Consider the following 18513-nt stretch of genomic DNA (forward strand, 5'->3'; position numbering starts at 1 on the left):
TGTTGGACGGGGGGTGGGTACCTAGTCCGTGGACTTGGGACCTTACCCCGCAGCGAGTCAAGGGACCCGTCTTCTTGTGAGTGTAAAGACTCATTTTAACAAGTCAAGGGACATGTCTGTTTGCTAGTGTAAGGACTAGGCTTTGTTGGACAAGGATCGGGACCAAGTCCTGAGTCTTTCCCTTACCCCGCAGTGAGTCAAGAGACTCTTCTTCTTGCGATTGTAACGACTTGACTTTGTTGGAGGGAGTCAGGACCAAGTCCTGAGACTCGCCCTTACCTAGAATGAGTCAAGAGACTTGTCTTCTTGTTAGTGTAATGAGTCGTCTTTGTTGGACAGGGGGTCAGGAGCAAGTCCTGAGACTTGCCCTTACCCCGCAACGAGTCAAGGGACTCGTCTTAGCGAGCCAAGATACTCCTCTTCTTGCGAGTGTAAAGACTCGGCTTTGTTGGATGGGGGCTCGGTACCCAGTCTGGAATTTGGGACCTTACCCCATAGGGAGTCAAGAGACCCGTCTTCTTGCGAGTGTAAGGATTTGGTTTAGAGAGTCAAGGGACCCGTTTTCTTGGGAGTGTAAGGACTAGGCTTTGTTGGACGAGGGGTCGAGACCAAGTCCTAAGACTTCCCCTTACCCCGCAGCGAGTCAAGGGACTCGTCTTCTTACGAATGTAACGACTCAGCTTTGTAGGACGGGGTGTCAGGACCAAGTCTTGAGTCTTGTCCTATGGCTTGCCCTTACCCAGCAGTGAGTCAAGGGACTCGTCTTATTGAAAGTATAAAGACTCAGCTTTGTTGTACGAGGATCGGTACCCAATACTTGGACTTGGGAGCTTACCCCACAACGAGTCAACGACCTCGTCTTCTTGCGACTGTAAAGACTCGGTTTTGTTGTACTGGGGTCGGTACCTAGTACTTGGACTTGGGACCTTAGCCAGCAATGAGTCAAGGAACCCATCTTCTTGTGAGTGTAAGGACTCAGCTTAGTGAGTCAAGGGACCCGTCTTCTTGCAAGTGTAAGGACTAGGCTTTGTTGGACAGGTGGTCGGGACCATGTCCTGAGCCTGGCCCTTACCCCGCATCGAGTTAAGGGACTCGTCTTCTTGCGAGTGCAACGACTCAGTTTTAGTGGATGGGGGATCGGATCCAAGTCCTGAGATTTGTCTTGAGACTTGCCCTTACCCCATAACAAGTCAAGAGACTCGTCTTCTTGCTAGTGTAATAACTCAGCTTTATTTGACAGGGGGTCGAGACCACGTCCTAAGACTTGTCCTAAGACTTGCCCTTGCCCCGCAGCGAGTCAAGGGACTCGTCTTCTTGCAAGTGTAAACACTCGTCTTTGTTGGACGGGGATTCGGTACCTAGTTTGGAAGCTTAAGACCTTACCCCGCAGAGAGTCAAGGGACATATCTTCTTGCGAGTGTGAAGACTCGGCATAGGGAGTCAAGAGACCCGTCTTCTTGCGAGTGTAAGGACTTGGCTTTGTTAAACGGGTGGTCGGGACCATGTCCTCAGACTTGCCCTTACCTTGCACTGAGTCATGGGACTCATCTTCTTGCGAGTGTAAAGACTCGGCTTTGTTGGACGGGAGGTCAATACCCAGTCTGGGAAGTTGGGACATTACCCCGCAGCGAGTCAATGGACCCATCTTCTTGCGAGTGTAAAGACTCAACTTTTTTGGACTGGAGGTTGGTTGCAAGGGTAAGGACTCGGCATTATTGGACGAGAGCTTGGTACCTAGCCCGGAGACTTGGGACCTTACCCAGCAGCCAGTCAAGGGACTCGTCTTCTTCCGAGTGTAAATAAAGACTTGGCTTAGCGAGTCAAGGGACCCATCTTCTTCTGAGTGTAAGGACTCGACTTTGTTGAACGGGGGGTTGGGACCAAGTCCTAAGACTTGCCCTTACACCGCCGCAAGTCATGGGACCGGTTTTCTTGTGAGTTTAAGAACTCTGCTTTGTTGGATAGAGGGTCGGTACCCAGTCCGAGGACTTGGGACCTTACCCAGCAGCGAGTCAAGGGACTCGTCTTCTTGCGAGTGTAAAGACTCTGCTTTGTTGGACGAGGGGTTGGGACCAAGTGCTAAGATTTGTCTTGAGACTTGCCTTTTCCCCATAGCGAGTCAAGAGACTCGTCTTCTTACAAATGTAACGACTCGACTTTGTTAGACAGGGGGTCGGGACCACATCCTGAGACTTGTCCTAAGACTTTCTCTTACCCCACAGCGAGTCAAGGGACTCATCTTCTTGCGAGTGTAAAGACTAGCCTTTGTTGGAAAGGGGTCGGTACCCAGTCTAAAGGCTTGCAACCTCACCCCGCGACGAGTCAAGGGACTCGTCTTCTTGCGAGTGTGAAGACTCGGCTTAGCAAGTCAAGGGTCCCATCTTCTTGCAAGTGTAAGGACTTGGCTTTGTTGGATGGGGGTTAGTGCCAAGTCCTGAGACTCACCCTTACCCTGCAGCAAGTCAAATGACTCATCTTCTTGCAAGTGTAAAGACTCAGCTTTGTTCGACGGGGGGTCGGTACCCAGTCCGTAGACTTGGGACCTTACCCTGCAGCGAGTCAAGGGATTGATCTTCTTACAAGTGTAAAGACTCGGCTTTGTTGGACGAGGGGATCGGTACCCAATCCTGAGACTTGGGACCTTACTCTGCAGTGAGTCAAAGGACCCATCTTCTTTCGAGTGTAAGGACTCGACTTAGCGAGTCAAGGGACCCATCTTCTTGCGAGTGTAACTACTCGATTTTGTTGGATGGGGGGTCGGTACCTTGTCCAAGGACTTGGGACTTTACCCTGCAGCTAGTCAAGGGACTTGTCTTCTTACGAGTGTAAAGACTCTGCTTTGTTGGACGAGGGGTCGGTATCTAGTCTGGAGACTTGGGGCTTTACTCCGCAACAAGTCATGGGACATGTCTTCTTGCGAGTGTAATGACTCGGCTTAGCGAGTCAACGGACCCATCTTCTTGTGAGTGTAAAGACTCGGCTTTGTTGGACGGTCGGGTCGATACCTACTCTGGAGACTTGGGACCTTACCCCGCATCGAGTTAAGGGACTTGTCTTCTTGCGAGATGAACATCCAGGCGTTCTCATTCATTCATAGTTGTTCGTACAAAGTGCTACCTTACATTTCTACACATACTACTTCTTTATGTGTTCGGCATTTCAGGGGTGGTAGCTCATGTCCCTGGCTATTTTTTAGGCGATAGCAACCGGGTCGATTGCTCGTAGTTACTACGTACAGGCCCTCCCATCAGGGTCCCAACTTTCCTTCTTCGGGGGAAGTTATCCCAATTTGTCGCAACACCATGTCGCCTATCTTGAAGGAGCGTAGCCTGACCCATTTGTTGACTTATTGCTCCGCTTTTCACTTGTTATTTGTCGTCTACATCATTGCTTCTTCCCTTCTCTCCTCCAGGACATCTAAGCTCTCAGCTAGCCTTTCATTGTTAGCGTCCGGGTTGAAGTGTTGGACACGGAATGTGGGCATCCCGACTTCTACAAGAATTACCGTTTCGCTGTCATAGGTGAGGGCAAATGGTGTCTCCCCAGTAAGGGTTCGGACAGTGGCCCGATATGCCCATAACACGCTTAGGAGCTCCTCGGTCCATGACCCTTTGTGTGCCCCGATCTTTTTCTTGAGGGTGGAGAGTAGGGTTTTATTAGTTGCATCGGCCTGTTCGTTAGCTTGAGGGTGTCTTGGCGAGAAGTACTTCACCTTAATTTCGATCTTTGTGCACCATTCCCGGTAATGTGTGTAGTCGAACTATCTTCCATTGTCTGATATGAAGCTCTGAGGTATGCCAAATCGGTAGACCACTGACTTCCACAAGAATTTAGTGATGGTTTGGGTGGTGATGCTGCAAAAGACTCCACTTTGACCCATTTTGTGAAGTAGTCAACTATAACAATGACGAACTTAGCTCCCCCCTTACTACTGGGAATGGGCCAATTAGGTCCAGACCCCATTGGGCAAAAGGCCATGGGGCTATGATTGATGTTAGCTCCTCTGCGGGGCAGTGTGGAACCGGCCCATGCTCCTGACACTTCGGCTATTTCTTGGCAAAATCTTCTGCATCCTTAAGGGAATGGGGCCAGTAGTATCCGGCCCGGGTTACTCCCGTAGCCAGAGCCCTTCCTCCCAAGTGGCTTCCACAAATTCCTTCGTGAATCTCAGCTAGCACGTATTGGGTTTCGTCCGATAATAGGCATTTGAAGAGCAGCTCGGAGAAACCTCTTTTGTACAAAATTCCTTCTAACACAGTGAACCGAGCTGCCCTGTTCCTGACCTTTCGTGCTTCTTCCAAGTCACTAGGCAACTACCCCTCCTGCAGGACTTTCTAGATGTCCGTTGCCCACTCGGGAGGTGCAGGGGTCGTGACAGACACTTCCTCCCCGATGGAGGGTGGCATCGACTATTCTGAGTATAGTGTGTTTTGGAAGGGGGAGTTCTTCCTGCCCCGACGCAGCCCTTGTCAGACGATCTGCCTTATGGTTTTCCCCTCTCGACACCTATTGAAGGCAGAAGTAGCGAAAGCAGTCGCGCTCGTTGCAGACCAGCTGGAGATACTTCTTCAGCCTTTCTCCTTTCATGGGGAACTGCCCCAGTACCTGGCTAACTACCACTTGGGAATTTGCCCTCACTTCTATTTCTTCAGTTCCTAGTAACCGTGCAACTGTCATTCTGGCTAAGAGCGCTTCATACTCAACTTCATTGTTGATCGTTTTGAAGGTCAGCTTGACTGCATAGTTGTGCTCCTCTCCTTATTTGGTGATAATATGCACTCCCACTCCCCCACCAACCCAGCAGGATGAGCCATCCACGTAGACCTGCCAGGACTGTCCTTAGGGTGCGCTCGAAACTTCTTCCAGGAAGTTGGTGAACTCAACAACAAAATTTGCCAACACTTGTCCTTTGATTGCTGCTCGGGGCTAGTACTCCATATCGAATTTGCTGAGTTCAATCACCCATTTTGTGAGCCATCCAAAGGTGTCTGGCTTCTGCAATACTTTCTTGAGGGGGAGATCGGTGAGCACTTTCAATGGTTGGGCCTGGAAATACGACCTTTATCTCCTGGTCGCGATGACTAGGGCGAATACTAACATTTTCGTTCGGTGGTACCTTGCCTCTGCTCCGCGGAAGGCCCGACTCATGAAGTAGATGGACCGCTGCCCTTCTTCTGTTTCCCGGACAAATGACAGTATTCGGGGTTTCTCCTCAACCCTTCTCTCAGAGACCATGAACCCCAGAAACCCACCTATCTCCACTCCAAACCTACCTGTCTCCATTGCCAGAGGATGGAAAATGCTTCTCGTAGATCTGCCAAATGTTGTCTGGGCTCTTTGCTCTTCACCAACAGGTCGTCTACGTACACTTCCATATTTCGGCCAATCTGCTGTTTGAACATTCAATTAACTAGCAGTTGGTAGGTAGCCCTCGCATTCTTAAGGTCGAACGGCATTGCTTTGTAGTAGTACACGCCTCGATCCATTACGAACGTTGTCTTTTTTTCGTCATCCAGGTTCAACTTGATCTGGTTATACCCAGAATAGGCGTCCATAAAGCTAAGGAGGGGATGTCCTGCCTTTGAGTCCATGATCAGGTTGATACGGGGTAAGGGCAAGCTGTCTTTCGGACAAGTTTTATTCAAATCAGTGAAGTCAACACACATCCGCCACTTCCCATTAACCTTCTTCACCAAAACTACATTAGATAGCCATTCCGGGTAATGGACCTCCTGAATGAAACCTGCTGTTGGATCAACGCAAAGCTAGTGCTCAATGATGGAGTTGTCAATCATTGACATATCCTCATGGCTCCAAGCGAACACATCTCGGTGTTCGATAAGGAGAGATATCAGTGTCGTTCTTATCCCCAGGTCCAGCTTAGTCCCGATTTGGACACACTCCAAGGGCTCGTTGGGTTCTGCTTGTCGAAGGGCCTGTTCATCATGGATTTCTTCATCCCATTTGGTTAGGGACAAAGGTGAACCCTGCTTGGGAATTTCTTCTGTCCTTTCGATGGTCGCAACTACCTTGACTTCGTGTCTCAGCTCACAGTCATAGCATTCCCGGGCCAGGACCTGCTCGCCACGGACTTCACCCAACCCCCAAATCGGTGGGGAACTTCATTTTGAAGAGGTAAGTGGACTTCACTGCCCTCAAGCTGTTCAAGGTGGGGCGCCCCAGTATGATATTGTACGAGGATGGGCTTTGACGACTAAGAAGTCGGTCATGGTGGCCGTGGTCTTGGACGCCTTCCCTGCCAGGATTGAAAGAGTGATGGCTCTCATCGGTTGAACGACATCTCCCGTGAAGCTCTTAAGCGGCATTGGAGCTGGGCGTAGTTGATCCGGATTGATGGCCATTCTGAAAGGTTGAACGACGTCTCCCGTGAAGCCCTTGAGCGGCATTGGAGCCGGGTGTAGTTGATCATAATTGATGCCCATTCTGACAAAGGCTTCCCAAAATAGGATGTCGGCCGAACTGCCGTTGTCGACCAGGATCCTCTGGGTTTTAACGTTTGCCACTTGCATCGTTACCACCAATGCATCGTCATGTGCGTGGAGGATGGCTTCTTCATCCCTTTCATTGAAGGTTATCGTGGTGCCTCTAGTGCACCGTAGGGGCTTGCTTGATCCCCTTTTGGCAGCGAATACTTCCTCGTAGCATGCCCTTCGAGCGTGTGCCTTTCGGGCCGGCGAAGTGGCTCCACCTCTAGTACATCCTCCGGTGATTGTGCTGATCTTCCCGAGTGGTATGTTCTCCACTTGGGGGTCCTCCGTGTCTCATCCCTTGTTCCTTGCCTTCTTGGGCTCATACCCCACCGAAAACCCTGGCGCCTAACTCCGCTTCAGCCCATCTGGTCCTCCAACCGGCGCGTCCGGTTTCGCTGCTCATCCTCCTTTATTCTCTTCAGGGCATAGTAGTCTCGGGTGCTATGTCAATTGTTCATGTGATACTTGCAATATGGGTGTTCTCCACATCTCAGGGTCATTCTCTTTTGGGGCTCGAGCGTTGGTTCCCTTCCACAGCCAGGTTTGTGTGAAAGTGGCTCCCCCTGGGGTCGAGCCGACGCTTCTCCCATTCTCTTCACATCTGGTGCTCCCCTTTTTCCCTCTCCACAGTCGCAGCCTCCTTGTTGCCCTGACGCCTTCAGATCTGCTTGCTCTACCTCGAACTGTCGTGGGGCGGTCAGGGCCTCAAGGGTGTCTTTAGCGTTGATGAACCCATCTACGGTCCATCAACTCCCTTAGCGTGGTAGGAGTCTTTCGTACTATCTAGGCCATAAATAGTTTTTGAGGCCAGATTCGTCCCAAGAGGGCCGCCAACGTGATCTTCTCATCTTGGTCGTTTGTGGTCATACGCTCCTGATTGAATCGCGAGAGATAAGACTTCAGATTTTCACCGTCTCACTGTTTGACAGTAAGGAGGTATGTAGCCAAGCGTTCCTCTTACAACTTGCCAGAAACTATGTCATGAAGAGGCGGGCGAGCTCCTTGTAGCTATCTATCGTCCTTGACGATAGTGACCCAAACCAGGTCTGGGCGGCCCCTTTTAGTGTTAGCTGGAAAGCTCGACAGGCAAGTTCTCCTGAAAAACCATGCAAGGTCATGTGGGCCTTGAACATCTCCAAGTGCTCCAGCGCGTCTATGGACCCGTCGCATGCTTCCATCAGGGGGACTTTGAACTTGGGGGGAAGCGGTACTGCCATGACTCCCACAATGTATGGGAGGTCGATATTAACGAGTAGCTGGCCTACGGTGGATACAGTGTCTATTTTCTTCTCCATTTCTACACATTTGTCCCGAAGCTCTTGGATTTTGAGGTGCATCTTGCGTCTCTCTTCTTCTGCCTCGGTGTCCATAGGGGCCGCCGCGAATCCACATGCTTGTTGCCACTCGGATCTCCTTCCACCGCCAACTCCTCGTTGGCGAGCCTGAGGGCCTCGTTCTCCTGGCGAAGCATCCCAGTTTCCTCCGTTAGCTTTCTTATTGTCTCCTCCATGCTCGCGAGTCTTGCTTCCATCGTTCCCTCTTCGTAATCCTCCCATTTGTGTAGTTTGGGACAACGTTGCTGCCGGCATGCGAAGTACACACTTTTATGGAAAAATAAATCCCACAGGCGATGCCACTGTTGATATTGTGTTTTGCAGCCCGAGCAATACCACGATAACCAAGCTCCACGCCACCTGCAACTAAGAGGGAGAAGAAGTTACGAAGACGTCCGGGGTCACTCTGATGCCAAAGTCAATAAACAATCCTCTAGTGGCGAGTAAAGCTCAAAAGATAAGAGAGAATAGTAAATGGTTGCCAGAGAGCCTCCCCGTAGAAGGGATGGCTGCTATTTATACCTGATTCAGGTTCCACTGTCGAGGGAGATCGTGGCGTGTAAGTCGTACTTGAGTCAAATCCGCTAGCACTCATTCCCTACTGCAACAATGTGTCAGTCCGCAGCTTAGGCGGCTGAGGGAGATCGTGGCATGTTAGGTCATGCTAGGTCAGACCTACCTCCACCCTTCTGCCAGGACTGGGTGTCAGGTCGTGGTCGAGCCTTCCTACACGCTCTGGGGGCACACTGTTGAGTGTCAAGCCTTCTGACACATGCATTGAATGTGACGTGCCTTGAGTCTAACGAGACCATGATTGGGCATATACAATCGTCCGTGTACAATACGTCCTGCTTGGTGCCATACGGTAGGGCTCGGTAGGTTGCCGAGTCCCGAGATGATCTCCTTGGCGTATCCTAGTTCGATGTTGAAAGGCCTTCCCGAGTTGGTTTACGGTTGCAGGCTCGGCACGGGGTCCTCTGGCCAGGGCTCACAACCCACAGCTGGGTTTCGTCTTTCGGCATGGGGTTCCGTACCTTGACTTCCTTGGGCCTAGGCCCTTCTAGGATGGCCCCTCCCTCACAATACCCTTTTGTATCTTTGTTCTAAAACATTAGACTAAGCCATAAAAAAATCGAACACTCTCACTCTCTCAATCTCATGCCATCATTCGTTTCTCATCATCTCTTGCCACTATCCTTCCTGCCACCCAAAACCCTGAAAAGGATCTAAAGCATCCAACTGTCACTTTTCCTCATTTGTTGAGGATGATAGTCTCTCGATTCTTCAAGCCCAGTGTCTCTCAATTTCTTTAGATTATTCTCGATACTTCCTTCAGTTTTTCTTGACACTTCATTCTCAGATGTACCAGAGGAGCAATGGTCGGTTTCAAAGGACCTTCAAGCTTGAGTTTATTGTAAACATTATATTTTACGTTATTTCATTTATTTGGATATTGATTTTAAACCTTACGATTTTACCAAACTCATATGCTTTATTTTTGGAATCCCGAATTGAAAATTTGCTTGGTTCCCTTGTTAAAAATCAAATCCGACATCCGCTCCGTTTTTTGGGAGTCGAAATGGAGCAGATTCACTGCACATGATCGAAGGCGAAGTTGGAGGCTGGAGTCAGATTTCGAGATTTCAATTCCGACAAAGTCGATGCACAACCCCGACATGTATATTAATTCTGAAAATTCTAACAATATCTACGTAACTATAATTGATGAAGAAAGTATTCCACCTCTTAACTCATATCATTTTGATTGGTCAAACTTATGACATAATTCTTACCCACGTCGTTAATGTTTTGTTGGGTGTTTTGAAAGAATCGTTTTACTTGCAAGTCGGTGTCGTAATCATGGAAGGGTTCTTGATGAGTCTTGTTTAGTCACCTTGGGTCGTGATTAAAAAAAGAAAAAGAAAATCATTAATAGCATTTAAAAGACTTGGACGATCAGCATTTTTTTATGTGTGAAAAAGTAAGGAGTGCAACCGGAGATAATCTCTTTATCTGATAAATACGTAAATATCGTATAATTATTTTTTTTAAAAATAAGGTTTATTATTAAAAAATTAATATTTTTTTCATTTGAATCTTATGTTTTATTCATTTTTTTCAAAACGATTAGCAACAGTTGCATAATTTACGATTGTAAATATATTTTCTCTAATCATAATAACACCCTATCGGTAGGGAATGAAATCTTTTTTTTTTATAGGAAATAAACTTTATTTCATCCATGAAAAAAGTATGACTAGTCAATACATAGAAAAGCTCCAAATACAAGCCAAACTACACATTTGTTGTACACCTCCCAATTTATTTGCGACAGACATCTTAATTTTTAGAAACTCTCGCAAGAGAATATCTTGTATAAAACAGAGATACAAAAAAGACTTGAAGCGGGTAGGAGGGTCAGATAAAAAGCTTGCTTGTATGTATGGTTTAGAGAATCTGTACAAGGTTTATGGATTCAGTACCATATATAATTACAAGCTCCCAACCAAGTTTGAAGAGCCCAATCGTATGTCTCTGTTATAACAACACCGAAAATAGAGAGGAGGAAAAACAAAAAAAAAAGGAAGGAAAAAGGAAAAAGTAAGAAACAAAACTATACTATTGGTTTACTACCTCCTAGAAAAAGCCTCCAGAATTGCTCCCGCCTTTCCCCACTACGAGGACCCTCTTTTATCACTAACATCTAATATACAAATCAAGTCCATGAGTAACCCCAATTCAAAATTATGGCTGCAAAAACCATGTGTCACTCTCTCTTCAATGTATTGAATGCCATGATGATAGTTGGCCAGTAACATGATCAGGAGACATGTCATGATGAACAAATTTGGTAAGTTGTCTAACTTCGCATCTCCTAATTGGGGGGCCAGAAGGAACTGCACTTAAAACTATTGAGAGTCCCTCTCAGAGATGAAAATGGGCCAGCAACATGATCATGAGAGATGCCATGATGATGGAATTTGGTGAGCTGTGTAACTTGGCAGCTGCTAATGGAGGAGAGGGGCCAGATGGAACTGCACCAAAAACCGTTGACCCGCTTGAATTTGTTGTGTTCAACACTGATGAACTTGTGCTGCAAGCATGCAATCCCAATCCAAACACTAATAAGGTTTTCTTTCCTGCTCAAGTGGTTGCGGCAAAATAAATGAAACTAACAGCTAGTTAGGAGATTTCACCTAGTGGATGGATACTGACAAGTCCCTGCACCTGCGATGAGGGTAAAAAGAGTACAAAAGGACAGCATAATAATCCAATGTTACTAATTTGAAACTGCTTGATGTTATAAAACAAGAGCTTGCACCAAAAGAATACAAAAAGACAGCTTACTTGGATCACTGCTAGTGGTAACAGCTGTTCCTCCAAAGTTACAGCTATTTGGAACAGGGTTCTTTTGATAATACACATTGAACGCATATGATGCATGGTCACGAATGTTGTTGGGGTTGTAACAACTTCCGCCAGGCTGAATTGCTGAACAATCAGCACCACCATATCCACAGGCATAGTCTAAAGCTACTTGCAGCGCTGTTTTGGAGGCACTTTGACTGGCAACGCACCAGCTTGCTCCTCCTGAATATGCAGGTGGTGTAGGTGTAGAAGCAACTGGGTTTGCAATTGGGGTAACGGTGGCTGGAATGACTGAATCTGGGGTTGAGCTTGGATTTATTATTGGTGTTGTTGAAGAAGGTGTGGTTGGAGTTATTGTAGGAACCGTTGTGATTGGAGTGGTAATGTCTTTCTGGGTTGTGGAAATCGGCCGTGAAGTGAATTGTGGCTGTTTTTCTTCTTGGACTTTTGCCTTGACGCGCCCCATTGACATCTTGTTTGTTAAAGTGGAACCTGTACTTGAAGTTTAAAATGGAGGTAAACTTTAGTTTTTATCTATAGTACTACTTTCCCAACATATATAGAGAATTCCTCGTGCTAAATCTCATTTGGTAGACTATATTGACATAAAAGTCTAATTAGTGTTCTCTCTTTATTGTAATACGAAAAGCGTAAAAACCCATGAGGTTTGTTGATACTATTTAACGCAAAAATTAAAATTTACTTTTATGTCATTTCATACCAAACACATGACTAATGTTGAAGCTCATTACATCACTAGACATAACAATATATGTATCTTAAATATACTCACGGGTAACGTGTTTGCACATAAATAATATATTTACATGGTGTGAGTAAAATATGATTCTAAAGTCTCCAATTTGTTCGATAGGAAGAAAAATGGGAGCCTAAATGGACCTAGCCATTTCTCTTTTTTTTTTTTTTTTTTTTTGAAAGGAGTTTCTAAATCCAGATCTCTATTTTAAAAGTTGAGAATTATTATTTCTATGTCTCATAGTAAGTGCCCAATTTAGCACTTCGACCGAGATGATTATGGGCTGATAAACCCAATCCGACAGCTGGAACGAACTGTTTCAATAAGAAGAAAACGACACGAAATTGAAACAAATAGACTTGTGATGTGGAAAATCCCACTCCACGGAGGTCACAAGTATTAAACAACATAAAAAAAAGTCACAAAATCAGTAGGAAAAGGTCAAAATTTTGAAATCGAGCAAGCAACATCATTGAAAATTTGAAAAACCGAATAATTTGTACTAAGCTGTACCCAATACGATGAGATCAATCTGGTGAAAGAAAAATCATTTTCGAACAGAAAAATAGAGAGAGAGAGAGAGAGAGAGAGAGAGAGAGCGCAGCAGCAGCAAAGCAAAGCAAAAGCAAAGAGATTCGAAGTCCAACATTTAAAGCGTAAGAAGTATGAATTCAAAGCATAACCAGAAAAAACAGGAATCCAAGCCATAAGACCTGCCTTTGAATTGACAAAACGTTCATCCACAAAATCTGATGTTTCAATAAACCTCCCGGATCTGACGAAATAAGAAAATTGAAGGAATAGATTTATGAATTCAAAGAGTAACAACTGAATTCGAATTATCATCTTTCTTCTTAGGAACCCCTTTGATGCCCAAGGACTGCCAGATAGAGTAAGAACTAAATGAACATCTGAGGTTTAAGAAATCCTTTTGGTGCTAAGGAACAACGGAAATAACATATGAATACAAGCTAAAAGAAAGAGAGTCAAGTATTAAAGGGGGAAAAAACAGCCAAATGGAGTTTTGCTAATGAAAAGAAGCAGAGCAAACCAGAGAAAGCAGCGCACCTGAACAGAGGAAATGACCTAGTAGGAGAAATATGAGACAGTTAAAGCCCCTTTCATCCATCCTCAATCGAGTCAATCCTTGTGGCTTCTCTGTATCTAATGCCTTGTTCTTTGTCACCTGCTCTTCCTCTGTTATTGCTCTAAGATTATCTACTTCTGCCTTTCACTTGGTTAGAAATAGAGAAAGCGAAGCAATGATATCTTGAGCATCAATCATTGTGTTGGGAAGAAGAGGGCGTGTACCCATTGATATGAACATTAAATATATTTTCTAGAATAAGTGTATCGAAATGGAGAGAGAGAGAGAGAGAGAGAGAGAGAGAGAGAGAGAGAGAGAGAGGGAGGGTGTAGGAAGTTGCAAGCAAGAGGTGGTGCAAAAAGGAGGGAAAAGTTTGGAAGAAGATTGAAAAAAGAAAGTAAAGAGACAATTTTATGGAATATAGGTTTGGTATGTGGGCTGATTAGTGATGATTGTAATGATGGCGATGATGTGTACATTTTGCCTTTCTTTTCTTTATGCTTCTCCTTTTACTGTTTTATAGGACGACTAATTCCAGTAACCACGACAGAATTAAACAATTGCTGCTTCTACATTTTGTCTCCAGTAGGACAAGTGATCTACTTCAAAGGTTTTGCACATTAAGCACTCCCAATTATTTATTAATTCTATCTTTTAAAATATATTTTTTCTATTTAACATCTTAACTTTTACAATATACTATACATCAGTTTATTTATTTTTTCTTTACGTCATTTAAATATTATGTTATTTAATAGTTTGTTGAAAAAAAAGTACAAGGAGAGAAACTATTTTGGGAGACAAAGTACATGAAAAGAGAAAAAATAAAAAAATATTTTTACATTTGTATACAATGTAGCTGAACACTATAGCAAATTGGAAAATAGATTTGAAAATACATGATCTATTGGAGGCAGTTTTGAGCTACATTTCTTCAAATTTTACATAAAAATGAATTTTACAAAACCCATTGAGAGTGCTCTGGTAGCTGTTCAAGGAAGACGGCATCTATGTATTCATCAAGTTCCAAATGTATAAATTTTATGTTAGTTTTTTATTAAAAGAAAAAAAGTGGATGCTCTGTAGAAAAATATGAAAAATTCATTTTTTTTAATGGAATAATTTTTATAAAATACTTGTATATTTAATACTTATAGGTTCACAAATTTAAAACATTCTCTATGCTTAGCCTCTCAAGATTCACCCCCTCCTCGCCACTTCCCCACTACAACATGATCCTCGCTTGCTAGTATAATGGTGTGTCTCTAGGCGCCAATAGAGATATGGACTATCTAATCCTTCCCACCATTCCTATTAAGTTATCCCTTTTCTTGAATTAGGAATCAGGTTATTGAAATTGAAAATATTTAATGAATTTATCAAAATAGCCAATCGCAATGTCCCTTTATTGGTTGTAGCTAGGGATGTAACTAGTCCGGTTCAGTTCCTGTTTTGGACACAATTTAGGACCAAACCGGTATCTACCGGTTTTGCATTTTTCAAAACCGATTACGCCCCGGTTACCCTACTAAACCGGTACCTTCGGTTTCCGGTCCAATCCAGTCCAGCTTTTTGATTTTTTTTAAAATGTAAAAAATATATAATAAAGTGTTACTTTTTATGATAAAATGTTATTAATAATTTAATATATATATATATATTATGTTTAAAGCATATGATCAATTAAATTTTCATCTTTAAAATTTAAAATTTTATTTTATAAATTATAATAACATTATCTTATATATAATTATATTAAGAATATATGATCAAACAAATTATAAATGTTCATATTTAAGATTAATATTTTATGTTATAATTTATAAATTATAATATGAAATTATTGCATATATGATATATAATTATATATATTATATATAAAAAATTAATATATAATTATATATTATATATAAAACTTATATATATATAATATTTTGTATAATATATAAAATTAATTTATATATATTTTTTCCAACCGGTCTGATCTGGTCCCTGAAACTATGGAACCGAAACCAGACTGAGTCCAGCCGGTTTACATAATATAGGAACAGGTTCTGGACCAACCGATCCAGTTCGGTCTGGTCCGGACCGATTTTCCGGTTTCTCAATTTAAATTTACACCCCTAGTTGTAGCTTCAAATCAAAAGCATTCAGTTCCCCAATTAGATAATAACAAATGGTCTATTTTAGTGGCCATAAGTTCATTGCCTTGTTTCTAATCTTCTTTTTTAATATAATTTTTATGATACCGGAGTTTTAGTTGGAGATATCTCGTCCTATTCTCTCCTATCCAAATTTGTATCCCTCTCATGTCTACTTAAGATTATATTTCATGAGTTAAAATGTATGTGATCTGGTTGGCATAACTCCCAACTTCTAAAATTGAGGTTTAGAGTTCGAAATCCCTATCCTCCAAATCGAAAAAAAAAATTATATTTAATGTATGATTGCTTAAAACACCAAAGAATAGAAAAGAAAAGGGGGAGGTGTCACGGAAAGGAGATACTAAAATAAGTTCTGCTTTTGAGCGGTCCAGCTGCTATTGAGGGATAAACAACTACTAATAGTATTACCCCACATCAGCAATTGCAGAGAATTTACAATAAACTCATTATACTAGATTTTCTCTTATTACAAAAAACCTCACCCTTCGTAAACTTTCTAAGCCCGCAATACGGAAAGGAGATACTAAAATAAGTTCTGTTTTTGAGCGGTCTAGCTGCTATTGAGGGATAAAAAACCACTAATAGTATTGCCCCACATCAGCAATTGTAGAGAATTTACAATAAACTCATTATACTAGATTTTCTCTTATTACAAAAAACCTCACCCTTTGCAAACTTTCTCAGCTTGCAATATCTCACACCTTGCTGCTGCAACCAGGAATCCTTCGCCGCAACCCCGGGTTTTGACTAGAAAAATCATTCAACCCACTTTGGCACTATTGAAGAAGCTCCAAACCAAACTTGAAAAAATAAAAAAAGTGAAAATGTATAAGTTGACTGAAATCCATAAGGGGCGGTTTGAAGATATGAAAATTGTGGAACTTTTGTATAAATGAACAACAAAGCAAAGGGAAATGGAGATGTGACCACAATTGCAATTTTTTCTTTGTGCATATTCTTTCTCACTCTATTTGCAGTCTATCTCATCTTGTTAATGGATCACATTAATAGATTAGCAGATTCACAATTTCTCTTATCACAAAAGATATCCAAACCCAAACTACATGAAATATCACAAAAAAATAACCTAAACCCAAAAATCATTCCAAATTGCAATCACTATTATAAGAAAGTTGCATGTGTAGAAGGTTTCAATTCTAAGATTTTATCGACAACCAAACAGACAAAATCCAATACCTCACTCTCATAAATTTTATCGACAATCACATTCATAAAATGAAGAATCCAATGCCTCACTCTCACAGAAACCAGATTGGCCGTAACCTTGTTGCTAGAGACGGTGTTTCTCTGGGTGTGGCCGAAAGCTGTGGTCTGGGTATGACTAAAAGTTATGCTTTGCAAGCAGTACAAGTAGTGCGAGGGATGCAAGGGGTGGCCGTGTCGACGCGACAGTGCGATGGTTTGGGCGTGGCCGTGTCGGCAAGGGGTGCGAACGAGGGATATCCAGTTTCTGAATGAGAGGGATGCGAGGGTTTTGAATGGAAATTTTCTGATGTGCAACCACATGAAACATATGGTGTGATGTCTATGTGTCATCATGAAATTGGGAGCTGTTATTTAGAGGTTAGACCTATCGGTTATAAGATTTTCTCTACTAAAATTGGAGGGGAGGTGTCACGGAAAGGAGATACTAAAATTGGAAGTTAAGTTTTCTTCTCCCGAGCTTTTTTCTGTTTTTCTTTTCTCTTTTTCTTATGGTCGTTTAGGCGAGGGCTCGCTGCGTAGTTAGATGACCACTACTACCAACTGCGTACTCAAGAATGTCACATTTCATTTTCCTTTTCAGCTTTACAATCTTGTCATATATTTTCACTTTTACTGATTACTTGTTTGTAAAGAAAGAGTGGTGACTGGTGACTTGACGTTCAAGCTCAAATCATGTGCCACAGCGACACAACCTGTCCCACACAATTTTGTCAACAAACAGCCTTTAACCTCTTTTTTAGTACTCACTTTTTGTGACACATACTGCTGCCCTTCCATTCAACCTCTGGTAGTCTAATCAGTCCTCAGACTTGCTTCTCAACTCCTCCTAGAAAACTCATAGCAGGCATCCACCATTAATCATTAACTCCATGTGAATTTCAAAGATTTATTTCGTTTCCTTGGTCCTACCTAAGTAATTCACAACTTTCCCATGAATATCACCACCTCTTATTATATTTCCATTAGTTGTTTATCGGTACAATTACCCAAAATTAATTTGAACCTCTCAATTAGATATTGTTTGTTTTCACAATTCATTTCATTTTATCTATTTTAATCTAATTATTATAATTTTTTTAAATTTTTACACAAAATAAAATAAATAATTTAATTTTTTCAAATCATAAAATAAAAATAATATTAAAAACATATTTTATTAATATTTTATTTAATTTTTAATTTTAATTTTAATCCATCTCATCCCATTTCTTCCGTAAAAATAAATATGTTTTAGTGTTCGATTGCCGTTATAATTGGGACGAACATGGAGTAGATGCCTATTTGTGGGGGCCAAAAGTCAAAAAGCAAACTAAATTGGAGAAATTTGTCCTCAAAGTGGCCCATCCAAAACTCAATCCTATGCGTGCACTTTTGACCAATTGGATTATTAATATGCATATGGTCGTAGTATTTTTCTAGACTCCTTTGTTTTAAAAATTATAAATGCATATATAAAAAAACAAAACCTCCACATAAAGGCTCTTCTTGATTGTTGATCACATTAGACAATTCATTTGATCATGTGCCTTGACATAGACTATCAAGTATAAAATTGTTAAAGACGTGTGAATATTAATCAACTAACGTAATTGCCTCACAGCTATCACAAAGGTTCTCTGTTATTTTTTAAAATTTTAAAATAAAAATAATATTTTAATAATATTTTATTTAAATTTAAATTTTTATCTCATCTCGTTTCATCCGTATAACCAAACGAGACATAATGCAACATAGATTAAGATACAATGTACACCCACTTTGTATTTCATTTTCTGCACCACGTCTTGTACATGTAAGAGAGTCCCAGTAACAGGACACCGCGTAGAATCTAGTTTTACACTTTCCGGCTTCCGGTATTAATATGAAACGTTAAAATTTCATTTTTCTTTAATGAAAGTTAAGCTACACACTATAATTCTTTATATTCTATACCACCCGTAAGTTTTCACATGCGAGACACGCAAACCATGCATTCTGTGCAAAATCTAAAGCTAGAACCTGTGATATACACAGCCATATTTATAGTGTTCTGGCTACATACATACATACATACATATATAACACTTATGTTTACCATTATAGT

At 42.3% G+C, this 18513-nt stretch overlaps 2 protein-coding genes across 4 annotated transcripts; both read right to left on the reverse strand.

Moving 5' to 3' along the window:
- Positions 1 to 3379: 3379 nt before the first annotated feature.
- Positions 3380 to 4677, reverse strand: LOC121249413. Its single transcript, XM_041148122.1, has 2 exons — positions 4552 to 4677; positions 3380 to 3724 (listed from the first exon to the last, which is right to left on the reverse strand). The coding sequence occupies exons 1-2, from the start codon at positions 4675 to 4677 to the stop codon at positions 3380 to 3382; spliced, it is 471 nt and encodes a 156-aa protein (XP_041004056.1).
- A 5566-nt stretch (positions 4678 to 10243) lies between these two features.
- Positions 10244 to 13411, reverse strand: LOC121248042 (glucan endo-1,3-beta-glucosidase 12-like). 3 transcript variants are annotated; one of them, XM_041146400.1, is made up of 4 exons: positions 13020 to 13411; positions 11174 to 11691; positions 11023 to 11053; positions 10244 to 10947 (listed from the first exon to the last, which is right to left on the reverse strand). In XM_041146400.1, the coding sequence occupies exons 2-4, from the start codon at positions 11664 to 11666 to the stop codon at positions 10701 to 10703; spliced, it is 771 nt and encodes a 256-aa protein (XP_041002334.1). In that variant the 5' UTR covers positions 11667 to 11691; positions 13020 to 13411; the 3' UTR covers positions 10244 to 10700. The 3 variants fall into 3 exon arrangements, with proteins under 3 accessions (XP_041002334.1, XP_041002332.1, XP_041002333.1); XM_041146398.1 differs by having other exon boundaries at positions 11174 to 11686; positions 13020 to 13408; XM_041146399.1 differs by having other exon boundaries at positions 10244 to 10919; positions 11174 to 11686; positions 13020 to 13405.
- Positions 13412 to 18513: the final 5102 nt, after the last annotated feature.

The sequence above is a fragment of the Juglans microcarpa x Juglans regia genome, chromosome 2D, assembly GCF_004785595.1.
Source record: "Juglans microcarpa x Juglans regia isolate MS1-56 chromosome 2D, Jm3101_v1.0, whole genome shotgun sequence".
Taxonomy (NCBI): Eukaryota; Viridiplantae; Streptophyta; class Magnoliopsida; order Fagales; family Juglandaceae; genus Juglans; species Juglans microcarpa x Juglans regia.

Coding starts and splice junctions, on each gene's coding strand:
- LOC121249413 (XM_041148122.1), bottom strand. CDS start 4,677: ATGACAGTTGCACGGTTACTAGGAACTGAAGAAATAGAAGTGAGGGCA. Junction 3,725..4,551: donor TGAAGAAGTATCTCCAGCTG/GTCTGCAACGAG, acceptor TGGTGCACAAAG/ATCGAAATTAAGGTGAAGTA.
- LOC121248042 (XM_041146398.1), bottom strand. CDS start 13,080: ATGGATGAAAGGGGCTTTAACTGTCTCATATTTCTCCTACTAGGTCAT. Junction 11,687..13,019: donor AGGTCATTTCCTCTGTTCAG/GTGCGCTGCTTT, acceptor CTTCAAGTACAG/GTTCCACTTTAACAAACAAG. Junction 11,054..11,173: donor TACCACTAGCAGTGATCCAA/GTAAGCTGTCTT, acceptor CCCTCATCGCAG/GTGCAGGGACTTGTCAGTAT.